The sequence below is a fragment of the Cryptomeria japonica genome, chromosome 2, assembly GCF_030272615.1.
Source record: "Cryptomeria japonica chromosome 2, Sugi_1.0, whole genome shotgun sequence".
In the NCBI taxonomy this organism is placed as follows: domain Eukaryota; kingdom Viridiplantae; phylum Streptophyta; class Pinopsida; order Cupressales; family Cupressaceae; genus Cryptomeria; species Cryptomeria japonica.
In genome coordinates, this window is record NC_081406.1 from 27,945,564 (window position 1) to 27,973,101 (window position 27,538).

The following is a 27,538-nucleotide window of genomic DNA, read 5'->3' on the forward strand; positions in this document are numbered from 1 at the left end:
TAGGGTTTTGACCAAAATGAACCCTTTGTGGTGCCAAGTAGTGGGCCTGTCAATTAATAAGGCATCACACCCATCATGTATTTAATGGCCCATCGCACCAAATGAGGCACCCACTATGCATTAAATAGCCCACCAGTCCATTATGCATTTAATAGCCCATCACTTAGAATAGTACACCCACTATCCCTTTCCTTGGCGGCCGATGCAATGAATTTGGTCATGACGGTTGGGAGACATTTGATTGGTCGGAGAAGGTGACGGGGTGCCACCTCAGCATGTTGGACGCCATGTGGACCCAATGACTCATCACGAAGAATATTCCATTTTGACTGATTGTGATGGAGTATATCCCCAAATTGCATAATTTGGACCAAGGTTCTAACTTTGATCAGCTTCTTCTTAAATTATCCTTCCTTGATCATTATCTCTCTTCCATGTACTTGCTTGGGAATTCACCTTCTTGGAATATCTTTCCTTGTCGATGATTCTATCATTCTTGAAGTCTTTCATACTTGAACTGGATCTCAGGAACTTTGAATGTCTTCCTTGAATGTCTGGAATTCTTCCTTGTTCTTTCTTGACTGGGATCTTGGGTTTCTAGAGGAAATTCAAGATAGTTGTAAATTCTTCTTATTTGTACTTGCTTGAATCTTGAGGTATTTGAACTAGCATTGTTTGAAAGTGGAATTCCTTTATACTTTTGAACTTCCTTGGAATGATGCCCTCGAATTGGAGAGATGAATATTTGATGCCCCTTTTTTGTCCTTTGACTTGCCAGATGCCTCCTTAAGCATTAAATTCCATGCATCGTGTCATTTCTCCACCTTGGGCGCATGTGAGACAAGTGATAGGAATTTTCAATGCCTTAGCCAAATTTCCATGTCTTGAGTATTTGAGTGCATCCTAGAAGGATAGGAGGAGATTTTTCATACTTAGCCAATTTCTGTTCATTCCATGACTTCATGAAGTTGGGCCCACTTGACACTTGGAGAAGGAATTTCCCCAACACTTAGTCAAATTTCGTCATTTCTTGCCATTTTGGAGATGGGTGCATTTGGAGTCTAGAGAAGGAATTTCTCCATACTCGGTCAAAGTTTTGAGTTTCCACACTTTTGCAGAATCCTTGAGTGCATATCAATCTTGGAGGAGGATTTGTCAACACTTAGCAAAATTTATCATTTTTTTCCTTCTTGGAGGTGGGTGCATTCCTGAGTTATAGGAGGAATTATGAGTGCTTGGGCACCAATTCTATTTTGGTGGAAGGATTCTCCTGGCTTGGGCGCATTTTGGATGACCTGAAGGATTTTTCTCACTTGGTGAAATTTTGTCATTTCCATGCTATGAGAGTGCCTAGGTGCATTTTGGACTTGAAGGAGGAATTCTTCGATACTTAACCATTTTTTCACTTTCCAAGAATCCTGGCATGCTTGAAGTTTGGAGGAGGAAAATTTCCAACACTTAGTCATTTTTCCATTCTCTAGGAAATTTGTCCTGTTTGGAGTCCAGAGAAGAAGAATTTCCAACACAGCCAATTTTTTACCGTTTCCAAGAATTTTGTCCTGAAGGAAAGAATTTTAGTCATGAAGAAAAAATCATCCTCAGCTGGGATTTTGCACCCCAGGAGCCTCCCTAGGTGCATTTTGGAGGTGAAGGAGGAATTTTGTGTTTTTGGAAAACCCTCCACTGCTAGTGATTTGAGCCCTCCTAGTCCTGGGCACATTTTGGAGGTGAAGGAGGAATTCCTCTTACAAGGAAAATCTTCCTGTTGTGACCTTCTTCACACATCATCCCATTGCAAATGGAGACCCTTTCTTTTCCTGCTTTCTAGGGTTTTGTTAGTGTCCTATGACCTTTCACTGCAATTTCACCAAACCTTGTCTAGTTTTGAGCATTTCAGGCCCTGACGATTGAAAGTTAGTTTTTGCAAATTATGTGATTCCGAAATACGAACACCACCAGAGTGCTTAGAAAGGCCAAAGGATGAAGATCGCAATTGATTTGGACGAATTTGGACAACTTTCTATTTATAGAAAGTTTGTTTTTTGCTTTTTCCTATTTTTTAGGAAGTTTGGTTTTTGGCATTTTCAGTCTGATCCCCGGTGTGGCTATTTTTAGAAAGTTTTTCCTAGATTTTAGGGATCCCTGCTTTTTGCTTTTTCGGGATGCGAACCTAGGGTTTACACTTACACCACTAACCAGCTTTGATCGGGACTTAAAAATTCCAAGTTTTGACCTAAAAAGCTAAATCCCTAGATTTTAGGCTTTTTTTGCTTTTTCAAGATGCGAACCTAGGGTTTACACTGCTGCCACTGACCTGCCTTGATCGGGATCCAAAAATTCCAAGTTTTGACCTAAAAAGCTAAATCCCTAGATTTTAGGGATCATATTGCTTCAGATGATCCACCTAGGCATGGATTTCAAATTTCAAGTTAATTTGGTTAAATTTGATTAAGCTGTGAAATTTTGAAATTTTTCTAAGAATTCTTCTAAGTCTGGCTAACAAGGGTTTTTGTAGGTTCAAATGATGTCATGATGCGGGAGGCCATGAAGAGAAGACCCTCCTAAAGTCCGCCATGTGTTGAAGAGGCCATGATGGCCAACACTCCAAAGTCCGCCATTGTCTAGGAGAAGCCTCGAGAGTGGTCTTCAAAGTCCGCCTAGGCCATGTAGGAGCCTTGTCTAAAGTCCGCCCAAACTAGAGAACCTTCCAAAGTCCGCCATCCCAGACATGCATTCAAACTCCGCCATGTGTGTGATGCCATCAAGGGGTGCATTCAAACTCCGCCATGTGTGTGATGCCATCAAGGGGTGCCACCAACACATTCCAAAGTCTGCCATACATGTTGGGAAGGCTATGAGAAGCCTTGCTAGAAGTCCGCCCATGAAGGAGGACCCCCTAAAGTCCGCCTTAGGTCAAGAAGACTAAGGAGAGGGAGCCCAAAACTCTGCCCTCCTTGGTGCCACCTCTAAAGTCCGCCCTATCCTAGCAAAGCATAAGGGTGATCTCATCAAAGTCCACCCATGTTGGAGAAGTCTTCAAAGTCCGCCTAAGATGCTAAGTCATGGAGGAGGAGCCATCAACAAACTCTGCCCAAGGGGACCCAAGGAAAGTCCGCCTAGGCCATGTAGGAGCCTTGTATAAACTCTGCCATATCCTTGGTACCACCTCTGGAAGTCCGCCTAGGGGATGTGTTCAAAGTCCGCCCAAGTTCTTCAAATGGTGGAGAAGCCTCCAAAGTCCGCCCAAGGGGTGCAAAAAGTCTGCCATGTGTGTGTGGGGTGCATAGGAGCCTTGTCTAAAGTCCGCCCAAGGGGGATGTGTTCTAAACTCCGCCCTAGGTCATGTGAGATAGCTAGTCTAAATTCCGCCCTATACATAAGTCACCTCCTAAAGTCCGCCATATGTTGAAGACCCCCTAAACTCTGCCATGCCTTGGAGAGGTAAGGAAAGTCCGCCAAAACTTGAAGAAGATGAAGGTAAGTCTTCAAAAGTCCGCCTACACACGAAAGTCAAACAAAATCAACAAGATGCCAGTGATGTCATCAAAATCCATAAGGATTTCGAACTTGGAAACCAAAATAGAAAGTTTTTTTTGGAAGAAAATATTTAAGGATTATTGAATATTTTCAAACTTAAATAAAAAATGGAAAGCTTTTTTGGAAAAGAATATTGGAAGATTATTAGATATTTTCAAACTTAAATCAAAATGGAAAGTTTTTTTTGAAAGAGAAAAAAACTTGGAAACATGAAGTTAAAATTAGGAAGTATGAGTTGGAAGATTTTAAGGGTTTCTACTTGAAGATTTAACCTTGTCTACAAATGCTTCATTATCAACTTCATTATTACACCAAGAAGTTCGAAGTTACTAAGCAGAGCTTAGTGAAGTATTTCAGTTTGAAGATCATCTGGAGAAAATTTTTGATATCGCTGGAGGTTGGATAACCTTTTTGACAAAAGTTTCACGAATTTTTTGGAGAAAGGCAACTAGTACGAGTAAGGATTATCTAAACTTTTCTGAATGTTTTGGAGAAAATTCTAGTCTTACTTCTATCCAATTTGAAGGTGAAATTAAAATTATGAATTTTCTGAATATTTTCCAGAATTTAATAAATGATTTTTTCGAAAATTTTGGAGAAAGAAAATCATTTTTTGGCTAAGTATGAAATTTTTTGAAAGTTTTGACACTTGGTGGTAACCACAACCAGCCTTAAGATGAGGGTTTTTGAGGTGAATATTCAATTTTTTTGGCTAAGTATGGGAATAAAAATGAAAATTTTCCAACACTTAACCATATTGCAGCCCCGTTATTTTCGAAACTTTGCAAATTATTTTCTAACTTAAAATTTCATTGTTTGTCTGCAGGTCCTAGACATTATGAAATTTCAAGTAGATAAAGATGCTCCTCCAGAGTCGAGGATGACTTCAAAATGGAAGAACATCAGTGACACCAACCTCGGACACATCAATCTGAGGGAATTTAAGAAGTGAATGTTTGGTTTGGACAACCTTGTGCCTACCACCATTGCGCGAAAGATGATGAAGAGTGGCATCGTGCATGCTGTTGGCTTCCTCCCCACCATGCAGTGCAATGAACTAGTAGTCAAATGTGCCAAACACTATAACCCCATTAGTAAGGACATTGTTGCACTTGATGGAAGAGTGTTGGCGAATATCAGTGATGAGGCCATCAGAGAGGCCTTCAGGATCCCAGAGTATCACAACACAGTGTATATGACAAAGGACGAAGATGACAGTCTGTATTAGGACCACCTGGAGGAATATGATGCCAAAGTCAACCATTCCTGGCTAGACAAGTTGAGGAAGGGCACCTCCAAACTTCAGAGGAAGAGCCTAGTGCGAGCATACTTCAAGGAAGACATCAGAGACATGATCGTCCTGCTCAATAGAATAATGGGAAATCCTCAGGGAGCTCCATTCGAACCCTGGATGTATTATTTCATTAATGAAATAATCAATGGAGTAAAAATGATAGACTGGGCCAAGATGATCAGTGACAACCTAGACAGCCAATTGAGGAACCTGGAGACGAATAGAACTTTCTTCATGAGTTCTTACATGTTTTATTCCTTGGCCAGGACCTACAAGTACAAAGGTCTCACTTGTAGAGGAGAAGTTGGGAACAAGGAGAACCAGTTCCCAATGTATGATTGCTATCCCCAGCTCCACATGGAAGAGAAATTCCATTTCAAAAGAGTGAATGATACTTTCCTTATGCACATTACTCGGACACTTCAAGGTGGGCTGCACCAGAGACTCTCTCAAGAGTCTATGGACTTCATCGATTGGTTCGGGTATTGGTACATCCAATATCCAAAGTTCACTTACCTCCGAATTCAGGGATTCTCCAAGCCTCCATACAAGCTTCCAGCTTACCCTACCAACCGAGTGGTGTTGCTCGAGGTTGTGAGACAATTGGAGGAGTATATAGTGATTCAAAGGGATAAGTAAAAGAAGGCAGAAACGTCTTTACTTACGATTGGCAATGGGCTGGAAACATGTCCGTCATCACAAGCTGTTGCGACCGCTGACAAGGAGCTAGCTTGGTATCCCTTCTATCAATACAAAGCAAGGAGGAATTTCGATCCATTCCATAGGATAAAGAAGGTCGAAGGAACAACGTTTGAGCACAGACTGGATCTAGAAGACTACTGGGCTAATGCAGCCGATAGCTTCAAGATCAGGAAGAGATTCTGTTCAAGAATCCCTTTGAGCATGGTGAGAGCAACAAAAGTATTCAGAGTTGCCGATCAGGTAGAAGAAGGCCTAGAACTTCAGCAGCCGGGCTTTGAAAAAATGAAAAATGAACCCCTAGTTTTAATAGATTGGATAGAGGGAGAGAAATCAGATCTAGCAGACCTCATGAGGTTGGTGGTTGAGTATTCGAGGTGGTGGACGTCTGAAAAGACAAGGCAGTTGAAGGCCAAAGGTGTGACCTTGACTTACGAATTGATGGGAGTAGATGATACTCTGTCCATCAATCCTTGTACCTCCGCTAGTGATGCTCGAAATCCAGAAAGTGTTGGGTCTCCAAAGAGGAAGGAGTTGGTTGGAAGCTCCACAAAGGTCACAGGGAAAAGGGTTGTAGGTGAGAGAAAAGAGTCCAGCAAAGGCCACTCCATCCTAAGTGCTGCTTCCATTGTGCCCAATCTAAATGCAATTGGGGAGCAAGAGATGAACATCTGCGTGATTGATGAGGAAGTAAGAGTGCCTTCTCAACCAGTTAGGGAAGTAGTGGAAGAGGTTGTCCAAAGTTCAGACAGAGAGCAAGCTGAAGCACCTACAGTCTTCTTGGATGGCATGCCAGCAAACCTAGGAGAGGTAGATGATGAGTTTGACCGGAACACTGTAGAGCAATCAACCATTACGGATTGGCTGAGAGAAAGAATAAAGGCCAAGGTTCCCAAGGAGGCTTGCTCCGAAGAGGTCACTGCAACATTTCTGGAGAAGGTGAATGAGCCCACTATAACTAAACCACCCAAACCCGCCAGGAAGTTTTCCCTAATTCAGAGAGTCAGTGCAGGATTCAGGACAGTCCAGATAGTGGTGCCCAAAGAAGGGAAGACTAGAGACAATGTCACCACAGATGATTACAAGGTTACCACCATAGAGCTGGGTAAGCCCACCCAGGACCAAGAGGTCGAATATTTTGATGACTCTTGCAACGTTCTAAAGATGAGTCTAGCTTATGAAAAAGAAAAGAGGAAGAAGGTTGAAGAAGAGAACCAGTAGTGGAGAAAGTACATTCTCCATCTTACCAGCCCACTCAACCGTGAGGTCCCGGTTACTCCGCCACAGCCTCTTCAGTAGGGATCAATGAAGGACTATGATGATATGAAGGGCTCGTACACTCAAGCAAAGGAGTGGATTTCAGACACTTCGGTGCGTGTTGACACACTGGTAGAGAATTTAGTATCGGCACATGAGTCAGCTTCTTTATTGATCGATCGTATTCGGGATCTAGCCACCAATTGGGAAGAGGTGGATGAAATTCAGAATGAAACACTCCCACATCTGAAGGTTATCCAAGGCATGTCAAAGAGAAGCTTAGTGGATGTAGGTATCATACAGACAGGAGACAGGTACGACTTCAGCACATGGTATTATGCCTTGGTCACTCGGATTGAAGTTCTGAAGAAATCTGAGACTAAGTGCTTTGAGACAGAGGAAAGTGTTTGAGAGATCTTGGGCAAGGTATTCCGTGTGGCGTCAGAGATCTAGAAGAAGGAAAGCCTAAGGGAGAAACATTTACAAGCAGAGAACCTGAAAGCCAGGATTCAGGCAAGCTTCTTCAAGGATTCAGGGATGATTGACAAAGGCGATCTTTCAAAGATTGCAAACTTCCTCTCCATCGATGAGAACTTCGTTACCCAAGCAATTGAGTGGGAAGGCATTCTTGCCACATGTACCGATGATGTGGACATCATTGACTTCCAGATTGGCGGTTTGCCAAGTGTCACCATGGAGGAGGTCAAGTTCATTGTGTCCAGATACGTTGAATCTCTGAAAGAAGAAAGTGGACACGCACCTCAGTGAAATTAGCAGTTGCGCCACGTGTCACTCTCTTATTCATTTAAGCTGATAGTATTTTGGGAAACCCTAATTAGGGTTTAGGACTTTCAATCTTGGCCCTTGATCGCTGTTTGATCTCGGTCGTTCATTTATTTTGAAAAACTATATAAGGTTGCCTCCTGTCATTTGGAGGGTGTGAGGTTTTTGATGTATTGTTGCTTAAGGTTATTCCAGATAATATATTGCATGTGCGCTGCTTTGTAATCCCTATTGTTTGAATGATTTGCATGGTTTCAATTTCCTCAACACTTAGTTAAATTAATTTAGATTTGCTTTCATTGTTGTTAATTTGAATGAAGGATTTTGATAAGTGTCAATCAATGGTGCATCTCCGCTCATACTTTTGGTGAATGGATGATTTCCATTTCACTGTGCAAAGTTAGTCTGAGTCCGTCCTCTGTGCATCCCAACATCTCGATCATAAGCACAACCCATCGAAGATCGCACCGACTTTGTGTAGTTGTCCCTAGTGTGGCGAAGCAAGGTTTGGTTTCTCGAGAGCACCTAGTTGATACCGTGTCCAGAATTCGTAGGATTAGATTAGCCTTCTAGAACCCTATCCCTTTTTCCCTTTCTTTTGAAAGTCTAAATCCCAGAAAATCCAAAAAAAAAGAAGAGCCTATAATTGCTATATCCATCTAAGTCCAGCAGTTCAAGATAGTTGTTAAACGTAAGTCCCCCTTGAGATTTTCAGCATACACTACCCAAGAAGCTATTCCACCAAAGTCGCTTGTTCGCACATATAGACCTTGGAATCAGTAGTGATTTTTTAGGATAGGATAGAATACCTTCGAGTATCCTATTCTAATTTTTTGGTAGATGATAAAGCAGACACCAACACTTCCCTACCTTGGGATTTGCACCCAAGGAGGGAGGATGGGCGCATTTCAGGGGTCATGGAGGAATTTTGGAGTTTTTGAAAAAATCCTTAGGGAAGCATTTTTTGATTTTGGAAATTCCTCCTTGTCTTGGGATTTGTGACCAAGAATAGATTACTTCATGCTTGGTCTTTTCGAGGAGGATTTCTAGACTTTGTCAAAATTTGATCACCCACTTGCTCATTTGCTTTTCCAGATTTAGAACTGGGTGCTTAGAAACATTCTGCTGTCAATGCTTTGCCAGTTGCCAGAGATAGACTTTCCAAAAATAGACTTACTAAAAATAGTAAGTTCTTCCAAACACCAAATTAGGGCGAACTGGGACACAATGACACTTACTAAAAATAGACACTGCTAAAAATAGTAAGTTTGTTTAAACGCAAAATTAGGCCAATTCAGGCCGTAGTGAAACTTACTAAAAAAATAGACTTACTAAACATAGTAAGTCCTTAGAATTCGTTTAAATTTTATTGGTAGCTTCCTTGAAGGGTTCTCTTTTCAATGCTTCACTCAGATTTCACAATGCCCTAGGCTACTAACCTCATTTCTAAGTTTGAAGGATAAAAATCCTAAAATAGACAATACATGCTTCCAGACTTGGCCAAAATTTGGTTGTTTCTCTTTCATTTCTTCATATTAATTCTCAGGATTTTCCTAACACTTAGCCAAATATCCATCATTCCATTCCTTTGTATGTGCATTCTTTATTTTGTCACTGCAATCTCTTCCTTAGATGATGATATCATCCACTCAACGATGTTCTCCTTTTAGTATCCAAAGTCCTACTCCCCACAATGTACCTGAAAAAGACAAGGAAACGTTGTGAAATACAAGTATCAATCAAGTTCGTAGTTAGCAAAATGCAAAGTTCAAAGGATAAAGCAATAAGCACAATGCATTTCTCAATAAATCAAAATCCTAATTCTCGACTTGATGACAATTTTTAGACTGTTTCCTGTCTAGGCTGTATATTCCTTAAGAATCCATTCCCTACATAGTCATTTCATTACTTTCAAAGATCAAAATACAGACCAACAAGACCTTATGGCTCATTCCTTAGGGTTGGGAGGCGACACAGACTGCAAAAGACTTGGCTTATTTAGCAAAAAGAGAGGGTCCTCGTTTGTGATGGGGCAACATGTGAAAACGTCACAACAGGATCATTTTGCTTTATTGGTTCTCTGAGTTGCTGTAGGTAATTTCTCAATGCATTCATCTCCCTCTCAAGCTTCTTGTTCTTCGCTACCTTAACATTCAACATATCATGAATGTCTTCACCGTGTCATTCAAATCTTCCATTTCCTACTCAGTGGTGGGAAGACCTAAGTCAGTAGTCTCCAAGTCATACTCATCTGCTGTGATCTCATCTTTGGGCTTGTCTACTCTTGGAGTGGCATTTTATATAACTTGAGACCCCGTATTATCCTTTGTAATTTGTATTACTTCTTTATGGATCACACCTTTAGTCTTTAGTTAAGTGGTAACTTTGTCATTTTTGACTTGTCTTAACAACTTTGTTTTTGTATGAATCGCATAATAAATGGCTTCTAATAATTTACTTGACCTTCATGCTATTCTAGTTAAAGTGTAGGATGATACAGATTGATCGCTGTACATAATAGTCCCAATGCTGCATGTTGGTCTGGAATATATTTGATTATCGCTGATTAATGCTGACTTCTGTTATTAATAATATCACTGTCTTAATATATGATCACTGCATAATGAATCTGATAGTCTGCTGCTTTACCAAGTGTAAACCTCATATAATATGGATCAAATAATTTGATTGCTGACTCTTAGTTGATTGGAATCATATGGGGCTCAATTTCAACAACATTAATGACAAAATAGTGATCTGAATTGCATAGCTGTTCTTGCTACATTTCTATGACTTCAATATTCTAACAATCTCCTTCATTCATAATGACCATGTCATCAATAACTATTAATTACAATTCTTGAACAGATAGGACTCTTTCCTTCGACATCAATAATAATGATGACTACTGTTATGTCTATCAATCTTTGCACCATGAACACTTGACATCAATGACAACATTTCCAACAATGTAATTCAACATCTTGCCTTTGACATCAATGACAACTATTCCAACACTTGGTGGCTTTCTTCTTTTCAACCGTCTCTTGAGCTCTATTTAGGAAGCTGTCCAAATCATCTATAGGCTCGTCTTGTACTACTATGACTTCCTTTGCTAATCTCTCCTTAAGCTGGGATAATATTTGAAGAATGCCGCCTTGTAGTGTTCTTGTCAAGTGCATGGTGAAAGCATCGTTCACCCTCCTGAAATGCGCCTTGCTAGGGTAATGCAGCTGTTTGTAGGATTCACATGCTCTTATCTCTCTAGTTCCAGTTCCAACTGGGCCTCTATACATCAACCCTGCATATTCATGGGCTCTGGCAAGTGAATATATGATGTATGAACTCATGTAGAATGTCTTAGAATCCTCAAGCCTCTTGAACTGTAGATCAAGGTTGTTACTTATAATTCTTGCCCAATTGATCTTTTCTACACCGGTTGACAATGCTTCCATGAAGTAGAACATCCAATTGTCAAACTGAGATGCTTGAGAAGTTCCCATAACTTGGTTGAGCGAAGTGATCAAATCACCAAACTCTTCTTTAAAATCAATTCTATGAGGCTTGCTGGGCATCTTGGATATGTAGGCCTGCTTTTCAACATCCAATTCTTGTTGATTATGCCAAGGCATTTGTTGGATCATCCTCAAAGATCTGTTGTGCTCCTTTGCTCTTGTAGACCATGCCTTTGTGATCAGGTATGTGGAAGGCTTTGCTGGTGGCTGTCTCGGATAGGTAGGCAAGTGCTTTGCCATCAGGTACTACTATCTTTCTTGTGCTGGCATCATAGTATCTGGCACACTTGACTATCAACTCATTGCATTGGATAGCCGGAAGGAAGTTTATTGCTTGTACTATCCTGCTCTCGATCATTTTCTTTGAAAATCCGGAAGGCTTGCTTGTGTATAGGGAACCTGGAAACTTCTTCATGTCAATCTGGTCCAGATTGGTGTCTCCTTCATTGCTCCACAATGATGTGATCTTTGATTCAGGCATCACTCCCTTCGAGTCCTCCTTGATGAGGGTTTGTCTTGGAACTGCTCCTGCCTTCGGGGTTGCCATTTTCTACCTGCAAGAATTGTCTAAGTTAGGGTTTTAATATGATATCAATGTTTACAAGGCTGAAATTAATCAACTAGGTTAGCAATTTCCTTCTCTAAGGTTGATAATTCATTAAAATCCTCTCAAATTTCTAAAACCCTAGGCTTTCATCCTAAAACCCTAGCTGTCAAAATCAGACTATACTTGGTCATAATCATCAAATTATCATGAATCTTTTATCAAGGTATGCACAAGAACAAATTAAGGGCTTTAAAGCATGATGTATAAGAGATTTTATTTACTCAACTTTTTAAAACGCTAGCCCTATAGCTGTGTTAGCATCAATCTTAGGTCTGATTCTAAATAGACATGATCACAACAACTCAACTCAGGCCTGCAAATGAATATTTCTCTCACTGGTAATCTCAGATATGCTGTTAATTCGGAAAAATTATCCTTATTTTGATTAGATATTGCTGTGGCAAAGATGAAAATCACTGATGTTGAATGTTAGATTCGCTGATTGCCAATTGAGTTTGCTGTGATTCGCTGCCTTGCTTGATCAGAATCGTTATCCTTGATGGCAAATTTTCTGTCTTGGAGGGTAGATTCGTTGTCTTAATGCTGATCCTGATGAAGGGTATCGCTGCTCCTGATTGAGAGATGAAATCGCTGTTCTTGCTGATGAAATTCATTGCTTGCTTGAAAACACAAGTTCCCTTTGCAATGAAGAAGGTCACTGCTGAATATCAGAGATAAATCGCATGATATTGATGGTTGTTTCAATGGAACGATCAACCATCTTAAATAAGAATCGATCTTGAGAGGATGTCTCTTGGTATTTGTTTTCCATAAGCTGACTTGATCTTTCAACTTCCCATTTAATGATTTACACATTTTAAATTCAAATGTCGGTAGGCCGACTTGCCTTAGTTTTTTAAAATTTTGAATAGAACGTCTATCATCTAAGCAGGCCCCTCTACTTATATCTCATTCAGCGCTTTAAACACAGGCCTTATTCATCTTTGTCATGGATTCTAAGGGTCATGGGAAGTGATCATAGGGAGGTCGTGATTTTTACCTCCAAGTGGAAGTTCGCGATTTTCCTCTAACTTGAAGTTAGTGGATCATAGGCACAACTTGCAATGGTCATAAGTGATCGGTCTTTTCACCCATCACTGGCAGTGTTATCAAGAGGGTCGGGCTTTTGGATAGGCATTGGTACTGATCGTGGATTTCATAAGGCACTGGCAGTGTTTGCAAATCTAGTGTGCAACTGGAAGTCACCTCAAGTTCTTGCATCCTCTCATCAATTCACTCATACCTTTGTTTTGTTTGACACATTGAACTTGTCCTCTTCTCATCAACATCGACATCACTTATTGATGTCCTTGGGCGGGGATTTGAATGCCCATTGGAAGCACTATTAGTATGGTCAGAGGTTTAGGACCCTACTGGCAGTAGTGGAGATTTGGGGGTGCACTGACAGTGGTCGTGGTTTTCACCCCTCACTAGAAGTCATGCAATAAGTTCGGACTTTTCATCTCCAACTGGCAGGGTTTATGAGCTGATCCAGTTTTGAAGCACTATTGGCAATGATTGTGGATTTCGCATTGAATTGGAAGTGTATAAGGCAGATCAGAGATTTTAGGATCAAGTGGCAGTGACACTAAAGTGTGAGTGCAACTTAGCATTTCAACATGTTTCCACTTACCCTTAGCAACTTCATTCATCTTAGACTTCATTAAACTTTAAAACCCTTAAGCATTGACTTCAAGAAATGTTGATCTTTGCAAATATATGGGTCTTTCAACCTGATCGGACTTTGGACTGGCAACTGGAAATGACACCAAGCAGGTCGGAGATTTGACCACCAACTGGTAGTGCTTGAGGAGGCAGGTCAGAGATCTAAGGTGTCACTGGAAGTGATAGTTAAACTGGTCAGGGATTTGAAGGGTCACTGGAAGTGACTTCATTTCTTCCATTTTGCTGTTTCATCGACATGCTTCATTCATCTTAAGTGCTTGACATGGTTCATTCATCATTGCTTTATGTCTTGACTACCTCTCTTCAAGCATTCCACCTCGTTTGATACCTCTCCATACTTAGACTCATAATTTCATCTTTGATTTTGAAGGGATATGGTGTTGATGATCAAATGAAATGATCATCACAATTTGTTCATTTCTTATGCCTTAAGAGCTAACCGACTCAACTCCACTCAAACTAAAGGATCAGAATGCTACTAAACCTATCTAAGACCTAAAACTGAAAGAAAAAGAGGGGGTCCCCATTTATGATGGGGTAATGTGTGAAATGGTCACAACAGTATTCCTTTCACAGCATATTGTGAGGATGGAATGAAGAGTATTCTTTGGAAGGGAGATAACCGACCCAACCTAAGTGTACAAAATAAAATAGGGAAATTATCCATCCCAAGTTTTGATGGATCAGGAAAAGTTACAGCTCATGCATGGCTACAAAAACTAGAAACATATCTAACCCTTTGCCCTATGACAAAAAGGGATGCCATCACATTCGCCATATTACACCTAGAAGGAATGGCACGTGACTGGTGGCATCATGGCCTAGTTACCCAAGACCACAAGAATATAAAAACCTATGATACCTTCAAGAAAAGACTTATTGGAAGCTTTGATCAAACACATTCCCAAATATATTTCAAGGAACTTACAAGGATCGGGCAAAGGGGGATTCTTGAAGAATATATCACAAAATTCCAAAGGTTAGCCGTTATGGTTCCTAGGATATCTAAAGAAAGGCTCACCTACCTATTCATAGAGGGACTAACGGATACAACCGGAGGACTAGTGAGTGCTTTGGATCCCTCTACTCTCCAAGAAGCGATCCTTAAGGCTACTCGGTTGGAGGCTGCCCAAACCAAGGGATGAGATCACTCTAAGAAGACAACATCAAGGGATAAGCACTTCCATGACAGGGATCACCTTAAGAGGACATTCATTCCTCATGATGAACAAGAGGAACTAAGGAAGAAGGGTCTATGCTTTGGCTGCCAGAAGAAATGGGAATGAGGACACACTTGTGAACAAGATGAAACCAAGGAGAAAAAGGTGTGTTGCAAATGCAAAGATGAATGGAGGCACAAGCACATCTGTTATCCAAAGGACCTTAAGCAGAAAAACTTGTGTTTGAAATGTAAAGAAAGATGGGAGCCAGGGCATAAATGTGGGAAGAGAAGCCAAGACCATAATATTGAAGTGATATCAAATAAAGAAACAAGAGATGAAGAAAACGGATGGTAAGATGGGGGGGAAACAGCTATAGGATTCCTCACTAGGTACACCATCTCATATGAGATGGCGAAAGGCCACATGAGGCCAAGAGGGATGGTATACCTTCTCTTAGGCCTAGGATAGAGGATCTCTTGGGTACCCTATTATGCCTCCTTATCCTAACCCTTTATGGTTGAACACCCTTAATAAAAATTAGATATATGAATTGACTACCCCAAGAGATGGATTTGGTCTTGGTTGGACATTTTGCCTCTTGTGGGCCAAGTGATGAATTGATTACCGCAAGGGATGGATCTAGTCCTGGTTGGACATTCCTGCCTCTTGTGGGCTAAGTGATGAATTGATTACCCCAAGGGATGGGTCTGGTCTTGGTTGGATGCTCGTGCCTCTTGTGTGCTAAGCGATGAATTGATTACCCCAAGGGATGGATCTGGTCCTGGTTGGACGTTCCTACCTCTTGTGGGCTAAGTGATGAATTGATTAACCCAAGGGATGGATCTGGTCTTGGTTGGATGTTCCCGCCTCTTGTCGGCTAAGAGATGAATTGATCACCCCAAGGGATGGATTTGGTTCTGGTTGGACGTTTCTGCCCCTTGTGGGATGTGATGCAAATAGCCATGACTTGGATGTTGTGTGCTCTGGGGCTTAGTTGGGTTGGGCAGTTTATCGACATCCTTTCGAGTCTCCTACCTTACTAAGCAATGATTGGTTATAGGATAATTAGCTAGTCATAATGTATATCATAATTTGCTTATTCACTAAATGCTCATTATTTCTTAAAACCATTAATGGTAGATTGAGTTTACTTAGCAATTAGCATGTTATTGTTGAATTGTTGTTTCTTGGCATAAACAACTTGATTCCAAAATGTGTTAGGATAAATCTATGGATGCATTCTAGTCATTGAGAAGCATCTAACAATAATTCTATTTGTGTGTATACTTCGTGTTTGCATATATTCATGTGCATGCTTAGTGTTTTTATGTGTATACTTTGTGTTTGGCGTATCTACTACATGAATATTTATGATTACTGATTTCTATCATCATGAATTCTATTTTTGTTGATGTAATATTCCTCTTAATTTTTTTTATTTTTTTTTTAGCAATAAGAGTTACAAGCAAACACCATAACCCATTAAGGTTAGAGAAATAATCCAAACTACTGAAAGGGAATCCTTCCACCTTTTGTTCACCGAGAGCCCAATCTGGGAGGGTGAGAGCATACGATGTTCTGGGAATCATTAACACCATAAACCAAACTGAAATTACAGTGCACGGGCGGCAAGCCAACCCCTTCTGCTTATCCAACAGGATAGAAACTAAACTCTTGGTGGTAAACCAGCCAAGGGAAATAACAAGAAACTGAAACTCAATCACTCTACCGCGTATTTCAGCGGGAGGACATTACATTAAGCTATCACTCTACCGCATATTTCAGCGGGAGGACAATTGCATAAAACTTATCACTTGACCACTTATTCAGTGGGAGGACTGAGTACATAAACTGAATTACAAAGCAAGAAGGCGACTAAGCCAACCTCTTCCACTTATGTAGTGGGCAAGCAACACAACAGAAATGGTTAGTAGTAGTACTACTTAATTTTAAAATATAGGAATTAGAGAGATTGAATTGAGAAGTAATGCTGTCCAAGTTGATAAATATTCCCAAGCAAGTGCTAACTCCCCAAAAGCCCTTCAACATGAAATTATGAAATTCTAAGAGCAATGACATGCAGACCAGCAACTTCAAGAAGCTATTACACACTCAAATCTCTCCCCAAAATCACCCAAATCTCTCCAAATCACTCCCCAATACACTAATCTACTCATATTCCTAAATGCACACCCAAACACTAACGTCTAGAAATCTGTAATTTTTGACAGCATGTTGGAAACGCATAACCAACAACACCAAGACACACTAAATTGCATAGAACACTCTCACAACTCGCCCAAATCACTCCACACCAAACCCAAACTGCAAATATATCAATACTAACCAAGAACAACCAATAAAATGACCACCAAACATCCCACTTAACTCAACTTACTTCCAAATGTCCACACAAAGAAAAGCGCCATAGCTGGGAACTTGGATTTGCAATATTAAATTGAATACTCAGAGATTAGTGCTGGAAACTTACAAATTCCTTCGCCTGGGACATAGAAATCAAAGAACCAATATCCAAAAGCAGCAGGCGATCAATCAGAGACTTATGAATGAAAGTATGCTTCAGCCATGACTTTCCCAGCAGCCTGGAAATACACTGAAATTCAAACCACAGCAAATACAGCAATCCCACACTTCAACAAATTCACCAAGAACATTGAGAGAACACGGAAAACAGCTAGGTACTGTCTTGCAAGTACGAAACTGCACTTAGCTGGGAAGGCTCACTTTGAAGCTTATATTTCTATTGTCAAACCGGCAGCATAACAATGCAATTTTCAATATGTCCAAATGGGAGGCCAAGCACATGTATGTATAGTTTTTTGCCTTTGAAATTCAAATGTAAATGCTCTCAAATTCACGTCTCCAAATTTCATTTCATTTCACTATCATATGGCGTCCAAATGACATTTCATTTTGTTTCCCAAGGTGGGCGCCCAAGATGCGTTTTAACCATTAATTAAGCAAGTTCGAACTTGCCTAAGTCTTCAACAATAACTTAATGCATCTTCAAATTTCAACGCCTAACTTAGGAAAATATAACATTGATATTAGATATAAAAATGTCTTTTCCTAAGTCGCCCAATATATCATTAATCAGTAATAAAATAATTAAATGTTAAACCTTAGGATAAGGAAATAATATTTAATTAAATCACTTATGCTCCAATAGTGATTACCAACAAAATCTAGGATGAAGCTGCGCAATGGAGACCACTGAACTGCTACAGGAACAGGACCCTGTCCAAACTGCTAAAAATAGAATTGCTCAATACTACCACTTACTAAAAATAGTAAGTCATGGAATACTTCTCCGAAAAACATGATCTTTGCACCTAGAGAAAGAGCTTGGAAAGCTCAATAAGACAACATCATCCAAACAACCAAACCCTAACTTACTAAAAATAGTAAGTTCTCACTTCACCAAAGAATCGAATGCGTGTTATGCCACCCTGAAGCTCATGAAAAACCCAAAAGGAAACCATAGACAGAATTGAAGAATTCCCTCTTGGTAAACCCTAAAAAGCTTGAGCAGAACTCCACAAAAGTTGGAAACCCTAATTCTCCTTTCCAAATAGCCTACGGATCTTCGGAATAATACAGAAACTGAACAGTAATGCACAATGCAATTACAAAGGAAGTACCAGAATAAGCTTTACATTAATGTCAAAAGATGTTCATATTATAATCTGTCATCCACATTACATGTCCTCCAACACCCGGAGGTGGTACAATATATGACAGCCAAAGGGGTGCCACACAACCCTCGCGACTCCAACTACCTACCCGTCGACTAACTAACTGACCGCTGTAACTCATTATTACCGACGACAACATAAACATAACAACATAACATAATGATTATTCCCGACAACATCATCCCCCCCAAGAAAAGAAGTCGACTCCGATGACTTAATACAAAATAGAGATGAACGGCAGGAACTACTGACGCCAGTCGGGCCCGGATCTTATACACTTGCTGCGTCCTCGCCTGAAAACCCTTTTTTGCTACCATCCGATGCTCAAGTGTGGATTTCACCAATATTGCTTCCTTTGCCATCACAGTCCTCCTGTGCCTAACCCAAACTTGTCTGCAAAACATGTTTTTCAGTCTCAGTTTCCACCAACTGCTACTCAAATGGTACTGTCTCCCTAGCCAATTTGTCCTCGATAGCCACCCGTGCTGCTCTCCTGGGTATGCTAAACTAAGTCTCACGCGACTATTGCCTCCAACCTGGTGGTCAGCTCCTCCCGAGCCCTCTGTGCATCCACCACGGCAACCTCACGTCCAGCCGAGACATCCTCCGAGTTCCTCAAAGCATACCAGTCATGCCTGGAGGTGGCCACAATCCACTGGCACAAATGCTAGGAGACACCTCAAATCCTTCATCACACTCCCCAAAGGCTAAAAACTGAACTGAATAACTCCCTGGTGTCATACAACTGTGCGGACCTGCAATGCCTTCCCTCAAACTCTGTTTGTTCCCAACCTCCAAATCCGTCTCCCTCTACGGCTTATGGCCTCCCCACCAATGCTTAGTTGCAGGCTTCTTTCTCACAAGACGAACAACCACAACACTTCCTGTGGTCTTCTGTAGCTCAAAATAAACTGGGGTCTGGGGGCAACGCCCCCAGCGGGGTCGAGGGGCAGCGCCCCCAGCGGGGTCGAGGGGCAGCGCCCCTCGTGGGGTCTGGGGTAGCACCCCAGCAGGGTCGAGGGGTAGCACCCCTCGCGGGGTCTTGGGGCAGCGCCCCAGGTGCGCTCCCTGTCGCAGTACAGGGCAGGGTCGAGGGGCAGCGCCCCCGCTGCCAACACCAATTTACAACCTTCAGAACCCCACGAAAGTCCATGGCGTGCATCATTTCTGTGATATTTTATGATGTCAAAACCCTTCTTTTCCACTCCGAATTTCTAGTGTCCTGGCTTCAAACTCCAGCGAATCATTTTAAATCTGGTAATGTCCCCGATGGCACCTCGGGCATACAACCTCTCTGTACGGTCAATAACAGCACTGGCACCTCCAATCGTGCGGCTGCTTGGTCTACCTGTGGCGGTCGTTTTGCCCTTATGTGGCTGTGTGGCTCTTTTTTTTTTCTTTTTCCTTTTGCGGCTGCTGCGCGTAACCCTTGCTGTGCGGCGGTGTTCAGTGTTGTGCGGTGGTCGGGCTGTGCGGTGTGCGGTGTCTTTCTTGTTGCGCAGGGTTGTGCGGCGTCTTATCCTTGCGCGGCCTTCGGTGACTCCCACCGCACGGTGGTTCCACCGCCCGGTGGTGCCAACGTCGGTGATTCCACCGCACGGTGGTGTCACCGTCGGTGGTGATTCCACCGCACGGTGGTGTCACCGTTGTTGGTTTCACCGTACGGTGGCCATTTTCCTCTCTCTTTTTAAAATTTTTTTTTTATTTTTTTGACTGTACGGTCGCCTGTCATACGACCGTACGTTTTTTTTTTTCCCTCATCTCCTAATTTAGATGTCTTAGAGAGTCGTCTGCTCGGGTCCCATGTCTCTAGGATTGCCCTTCATCCTTCTCGGTTTTCCTCGCTCGAGAGTCTCCTGTTTTGGTCCTATACCTGGCGAGTCGCCTGCCCGGCCTCTTGAGTCCCCTTCCATCCCCTCGGGTCCCCCTCCGGACTCCCGGGTGTCCTTTCGGCCTCTCGGGTCCCCTACACGCTTCTCGTGGTAGGGTTTCCATTTGAACCTATTGGTGGCAAGTTTATTTTCCATGGCCATCCGAAGACCTGGAACCACAAATTCTACAGTGACCATGGTCTCCTTCCCGTACATAAGAAGAAGAAGAATAATAAAGATTTTGAAGGCTGCGGCCTTCCACACAGGGTTCCAATCGTTGCCAACACTCTTCGGATTATCTATGTCGCTAGGGTTTGGGGCGTCTCCCTTGGAATATTCTTTGTATTCCGGCAGGTACACCTTTGTCGGTTGCTCTGGTTCCTCTACTTCGACGCTTAATACGTTACAGGAGGGTGAGAACATCTCATAGTCCTCCTGCTACCAATGGAACAATCCATTTAGTGAATTTGTGTCATCCTTCGAACAGCAACCTTCGATTTTTAATATGCCTTCGGCATCTGGGTCCATCCCCTCTCTCCCTTCGTCTCGTGGGTCATTTTCCCTCTCGGATTCAGATCCCGAGGAAGAGGCAAGTTCCTCGCTCACCAACTGCGTCCGGAGATCAATAGTGAATTTCTTGCCTCCGCTCTCCATCGAGAGTGTATTTCGTTTCCAGTTGTGGTTTGCTTTCACTGCCACCAACCATCCTCTTCCAAGTATGGTGTCATACCCTTTCTGTTTCAATGGAATGACCACGAAGTCGAGTACAAAAGGTTGTGCACCCACGGTGACTTGCTGTGCCATCAACATGCCGAGGGGTTTAATCCCGTGCTGGTTTGCACCTAGCAAATTAAACGTAGGTGGCCACAAAGTGGGCTTTCCTAGCTTTTTCCATGTGTCCTCCGGAAGGACATTTACTCCGGAACCGCCGTCTACTATAGTATCTGTCAGGATGGTGCCCAGGATGCCCATCTCCACCACGGCTGGGTGTCGGCCGTTGTTGACGGTAAGTACAACTGGATTTGTTGCCGAGCTTCCTAGTATGAGAGTGTCCATGTCTCTCGGTTTGGGTTTATCAACCTTTGTGCCCGACAACATCGTCCCCAATTGCGGTATGGTGTGTAGGAGGTCTTCTAGTTTCACAGGTACCTCCATTTGGAGCATCTGCCATACAATGTTCCTCTCCGCGTCTGTGCAGTAGGGTCCAGACGACTCGTGTGTCTCTCCCCGTTGGGCTTTCATAGCCCTTTCTACTTCCTCCCTTGCCTCCGTCATTCTCTGCTTCTCCGTGCGGGGATGGGGGTATCGGGCTTCCTTTGCCTGCCCTCGGGTAAGAGCAAGGATGGCTTCTTTACCCCGTGTGTTGCCTTCTATATCAATCAGATTGGCCCCTATGCCAGACTTCGGACAATCGGCATCTTCATGGTCACCGGACCCACACCACTGACATAGCTTTTGAGCGGTGTCTTTGTTATTACACTCTCGTGCGTAATGACCCCATTGATTGCAGGCCCTACATTGAATCATCGGGCGTCCCTTCGCATCATATTGGACCCTGTTTCTGGTGGAATTATTATTATTCCCCCGTCCGCCTCGTCGGTTTCCTCGGTAGCCTTCGAAAGATGCATTATTGTTTGAATCCGATGTGGAGGGCTGCTCATGTGCAAAGAGCACTTGCTGGTTACGTGCCTTCAGATTGTATGGGCATTCCTTCGTAGAGTGTCCCATGATCTGGTAGATGTCACAGAATGCCTTCTTGGGACAGGCACCCTTTGCGTGGCCGCTCTCCTTACAATCTGTGCACCACAGTTCATCATCCTTGCCTGTGGTCCCCTTCATTGTCTTAAACTCTTTTAACATTCGTTCCATATCCTTCTGAAGGGCCGTGACTTTCTTCTTCGGCTTCTCATCACTGCTACTCTCTTCTTCCGACGTATCATCTTCCGAGGATGACGAAGATCTATTCTTCTTCTTTTTGGCTGTCTTATTTTCACTTTCCAAGTCCATGGCTCGGTTGTATGCATCCTCGTAGGATTTCGGAGGCACAATTTTCATCTTTCGTCGTAGCTTAGGGTTCGGACCCTCGACAAACCACCGCTTCTTTAAGCCATCAGCCGGTTGGCTTTCCATCTTTCCGACTAATTCCTTCAGCCGGCGGCCATATGCCCGTACGGTCTCCTTCTTTCCTTGCTTTGTTCCATAAATTTCGGTGACTATCACATTATCATCTCGGAGGAGCCGAAATTCCTTCTCGAATGCTTTCTTCAATTCATCCCACATGGTTACCCCGGTTTTATCCAAGTCTGAATACCAGTCAATAGCCACTCCTCTCAGTGTGGCGGGAAACTGCTTCATCCATTCATCCTGGTCAGTCACCCCGTTGGCTGTCCAGATGGTTTCGCATGTACGGCAATGCCGTGCGGGATCATCTTTGCTATCCCCATTGAATTTGGGCAACTTTTGTTTGGTCACCATTGATGGAAATCGTCCACTTGGAGGTGGTTGTGGCTGTGTCTGCCCTCCGGCACTGCTCCCTCCGATGCCGCTGATGTCTCCTGTGGTGGTGACCGAAGGTACGGTGTTTTGCCTTGTACCTACCGTGCGGTTAGCTTCCCCTTCGTCGTCACCCGTGCCCGGCTCCCTTCGGTGATCCTCCCTTTGTGGCGTGAGAGATAAGTTTTTGAACCGATCTTGAGTCTCTTCAACTAGTTCTCTCCGTAGCCTAGTTTCCTCCAGAAACTCTTCGAGGCTTCTCGCTCTACCGTAGTCTGGCGACGCGTAGAAATTCCCCTCGGCTTCTGCACCTTCCGTGACACCTCCTTGGTTCCCTTCGGGCAACCCTTCGGCAGGTCGTCCTTCGGCAAGTTGCCTCAGCCTCCGTCTACGTTCTACACGTTGTTCCAGAATCAAAGCCTTCTGCGCAGCCTCCCACTCGTCGGTTTCTAATTTCTTATTTCTGTCTTTATTCAGTAAATTGGGCATTAATTGTGGTAAAATTTCATGTTTCACAACACATAAACCAAAACACAACACGTCTTTATTAATTCATTCTTTTGTATACAATCAACATAATTCTTCTGCTTCTAACAGTGTTCTTTATTTCTCTCCCTTCACAATTTAAGGATTATTTGTCCTTCGTCGGTCTTCTCTACGTCCGTCATCTTGGCGCTCATGAAATTCTCGTAAGATTTGCTGTCGTCGGTTCTCACGGTAGGTGTCTTCTCTGCGGTTTTGAAGAGCCAAAAATGCTTGAGCCAGAAGGTTAGGCAAATTGCTTATCAACCGATTCATCGCCGGGCTTACACCAAGCGTGCTCCACACAGCATCCTCTGGAACAGCCTCAATGGTGGCTTCCTTCCGTACGTGTGTTTCAATGGCCGCTTGAAGGATGCAAGAGAAATCTTTTGTGAGTGCTCGTTCTCCTTCGAACAATTCTTGGTGATCTTCATCAGGGTTACTGCTCGTCCCCTCGGGCAATGGTTGTCCCATTATCCCTGTGCCATGTAGTATATTCCCGTCCCTCCCGAAATAATTTCGGCAACGACGCCAAATGTTTACCTCACTGGGTAAACAGGAAGAATACAGAAACTGAACAGCAATGCACAATGCAATTACAAAGGAAGTACCAGAATAAGCTTTCCATTAATGTCAAAAGATGTTCATATTATAATCTGTCGTCCACATTACATGTCCTCCAACACCCGGAGGTGGCACAATATATGACAGCCGAAGGGGTGCGACACAACCGTCGCGACTCCAACTACCTACCCGTCGACTAACTAACTGACCGCCGTAACTCATTATTACCGACGACAACATAAACATAACAACATAACATAATGATTATTCCCGACAACAAAACCCAAAAGGAAACCATAGACAGAATTGAAGAATTCCCTCTTGGTAAACCCTAAAAAGCTTGAGCAGAACTCCACAAAAGTTGGAAACCCTAATTCTCCTTTCCAAATAGCCTACGGATCTCCGGAATAGGCCAATGGACCACTGAACAAATCACTATGGAGAAGGGGACATTACAGTTGACCTAGAACATGAGAATAACAAGAGTAAACCAAAACTGATGAGTTTATTTAGGAAAGAACATTGTAATTAAGTTCATAGATGTGTGTCATGCTTCTAAGTTCCTCTTTAACTTCGAGAGATGTCTATGATATGATGCAAACATTGGGACAACCTAATCAGTTTTTGCAAATACAAAATGGCCTTGATCCTTCTCTCTGGAAGATGAGAGAAAACTTGTCTTAAATTAAACCTTGCCAGTTTCCAATTATTGGTTATAACTCACATTTGAATTTAAGAGAAAACATATATGGTTTGTGATAATAACAGAAATTGAGAATAACATCGAAAAAGGTGGATTATGAATTAGACTCCATGATCATTAAACTATTGCTTGAGGACAAGCATTTTTGGGAAGGGCGGACTGTCATGCCCCACCTAATGTAGGGTTTTATTAATACCTAAGATAACACTAAGCTTAGAGCTGACTGGGAATAATTTCCTCAATTAATAATACCTAGGCGATTAAATAAAAGACTTTAAGAGGACGACTAGGATAAAACAACAGAAAAATTTCCAGATAAGCAAAGGAGGCCGGCTATATAAAATAAGATATACTAGCATTTCATTGCTGAGAGGGCTGACTCAAAATAGGGTCGACCAAGGATGCCTCATAAAAAGGGCCGACCCAGTAATCAATCCCAGAGATTTCCTACAATGAAATATATTTAATTAAAATATAACTAAGGTTAAAGTTAGCGGTTAAGAGAGAGGGTCATGACTCCTTAAAAAGGGCAGCAATTGCAAATAGGTGTGTCCTTTCAAGACAATAAGGCATGACCTTTTCCATTATCAAGGATATAATAGGAAGATCCAGTCATTTAAAAAGGGGGCAAGGAAGGAAAATTAATTTAGTAGAGAGCAAATCAGCTAAAGCAGAAATAACAGAAGGAAAGCAATTCAATTAGCATTGGTGCTCATAAGAGCAGACCAGTTCATAAGTTCAAATCAATCAATCATAAAGTAAGTTCGTCAAATAGCAAAGGGGATCAGAAAATTGGAATGAGAAAGTCTGAGTCTGATTTTTATATCTGAAGAGATAACGTCAGATCATTTGCAGTGGACTTGAATATTAATTGGTATGGAATAAGGTCATCAAAGGAGAAAGATAAGCATTCAATAAAAGCAAGGAATTACAGTCTCATCATTATTAAATTAAGACAGCAGTCTATATACTGATCAGAGTATTTTGTGTCTACATCAAGGGTTAAGCTGGCAATTGTGCATTCCTAGACATAACCATCCTCATCAAATTGTAATTTTAGGGTAAACTAGGTAAGATCTCAATTGGGGACATTACAATCTTAGGTGGAGGGTTTGAAGAACCTGGTAACAGGCAATTTTATAGATGAGATTCATACTTATTCCTAATAAATTTACCAAAAGAAATGTGCAAGATACTAAAAGCTTGTATGGTTAAATCCCTTGAACTCTATGATTATTGGTATATTTTGTTGTTATTTTTCTTATGCTCATCACACAAACAACAAAAGTTAGTTTATGCTTGAAGAATTGTTCTGCATCTATGTTTTAACTAATTTTAGCTTATTGTGGTCTTTTTAAATAGCCTCTCTTTCTACATATGATTACCTAAGAACAAAAGAATGAGTTCATCATATAAATATTGTACACTCTTAGAAGTTTATTATTATTATGCATTAACATTATACTGAATTTGAGTCCTCTTGACAGGTTCCGTGGCATGTGCCATGTGGTGGTGTATGTTATGGGGATGGAAACCTTGTCTTTGTTGCAAATGACTGGCATACGGCACTTTTGCCAGTCTATCTAAAGGCATATTATCATGAGTACGGCTTGATGAAGTATACCCGATGTATACTCGTGATCCATAACATTTTGCATCAGGTTCATATTTGTGAACATTCTGTTTTCCTCATTTTTGAAAAATAAGAAAGAAAGAAAGAAAAGGATTGGCAATAGAATTAGCTGGACCATTCAAATACAATGAACCATAAGTTTGGTATATTTCATAAATTAATGTCAATTCATTACTTATCAGTGATTTGTATTTATCTGTCAGGTCCCACAAATGTTCTATTACATTCTCATCTATTACCTTAGCTAATCTGATTTTCCTAGGAGACAATACAGACATCCTTCATATTCCAGAAAAATATGATCTGTTTTGACTGAAAAGGACAATATTTTTCCTCTGAAAGATATTCTCTGTAGATTCATGGGAATTTACTCAAAACCCAAAACTCAGACATAATTGAAGGGAAATCAGAACCCTGCTGGACTAGCTGATATATCAATGATGTCATAAGGCTACTACATGAAAGTTTTCAGCTCCAAATGGTAAAGAGACAATTCTTTCCTTGGAAGACTAGTGAACAAATCAAGTTTGACTGTGAAACATTGGGATTCATAATTCTACTCCATGGAGGACTTACCTGTGTTCCTTGGTATTCAGCCTTGGGGCCTTCGCACTTGTGTCGGACATTTTGGAGATGGGATGGCTTTCTCTTTCTCTCTCCTCCCAACTCCTCCCCTCTCCTATTTTTCTTACAAAACTGAGCCTACTGTAAAAATTAATAGAACACTATATTTTAATATTCTTTTAAATAATTGTAAAGAGGTTCATCCCCTCATATAGAGATTGGATTTTTAAATGCTTCTCTTGTCATCCGCACCCTTTATAACGCTTATCTGCACACCAAATTCCACAGACATCTCATTCTGATGATGGACCACTGAGTGTGATCCAAAATGTAAAATGAAAAACACAAACAGTTTAACCCATTTTTTAACAGTTTAACCCATTTTTTTTCATTCTATAATTCATGGACTGTGGAAAATTCATACCATCACTTATTTAATCATGTTCTAATAGGGACATCGAGGAGATAGTCCCTTATTATTTTCTAAAATTGGGAGTACCCTTTCCTGGAACTTTTAAATAGAAAAATAAAATAAAATTCCAACATAAATGTGGAAGGCTTCCTGTGAGCTTGTTGTGATTGAGATCAATCCTTGTCATGTGAAATAGAGAGGAGAGTGAGGACTCTAAGTATACTTCCAGATTTAGTGATTTGTCTCATGTGGTTCCTGTCTGTTTGCATGAGAAATGGAAAGACTCATTTGGAGAAGCTAGCAAAGTCTGTGATTCTTTGCCAAGGTAATTTTTCAACAATATAAAATTATCAATCATTTCACAAAGCTAGCAAAATTTCTGATTCTTTTCCAAGGTCATTCTTAAACAATATCAATACTTTTCGTTTCTCAGACAAAATCGGGTTGAACCTTAATGCATTAAAAAACAGGATGATAAAAACCAACACCTTGGCATCCATTTTGCTTTACCAAAGTAAG

The 27,538-nt window shown here is 41.7% G+C and overlaps 1 protein-coding gene across 9 annotated transcripts in view; it reads left to right on the forward strand.

Annotated features, from left to right (window-relative positions):
* The window catches only part of LOC131048511 (granule-bound starch synthase 2, chloroplastic/amyloplastic), a 188,564-nt gene extending 162,417 nt beyond the window's left edge, over window positions 1–26,147 (forward strand). For all 9 annotated transcript variants that reach the window (XM_057982470.2, XM_057982477.2, XM_057982476.2 and 6 more), the window contains one exon: window positions 25,898–26,147. In XM_057982470.2, the coding sequence (XP_057838453.1) occupies window positions 25,898–26,116 (219 nt within the window). In that variant the 3' untranslated portion in view covers window positions 26,117–26,147. The remainder of the gene's footprint in view (window positions 1–25,897) is intronic.
* The last annotated feature ends 1,391 nt before the right edge of the window (window positions 26,148–27,538 follow it).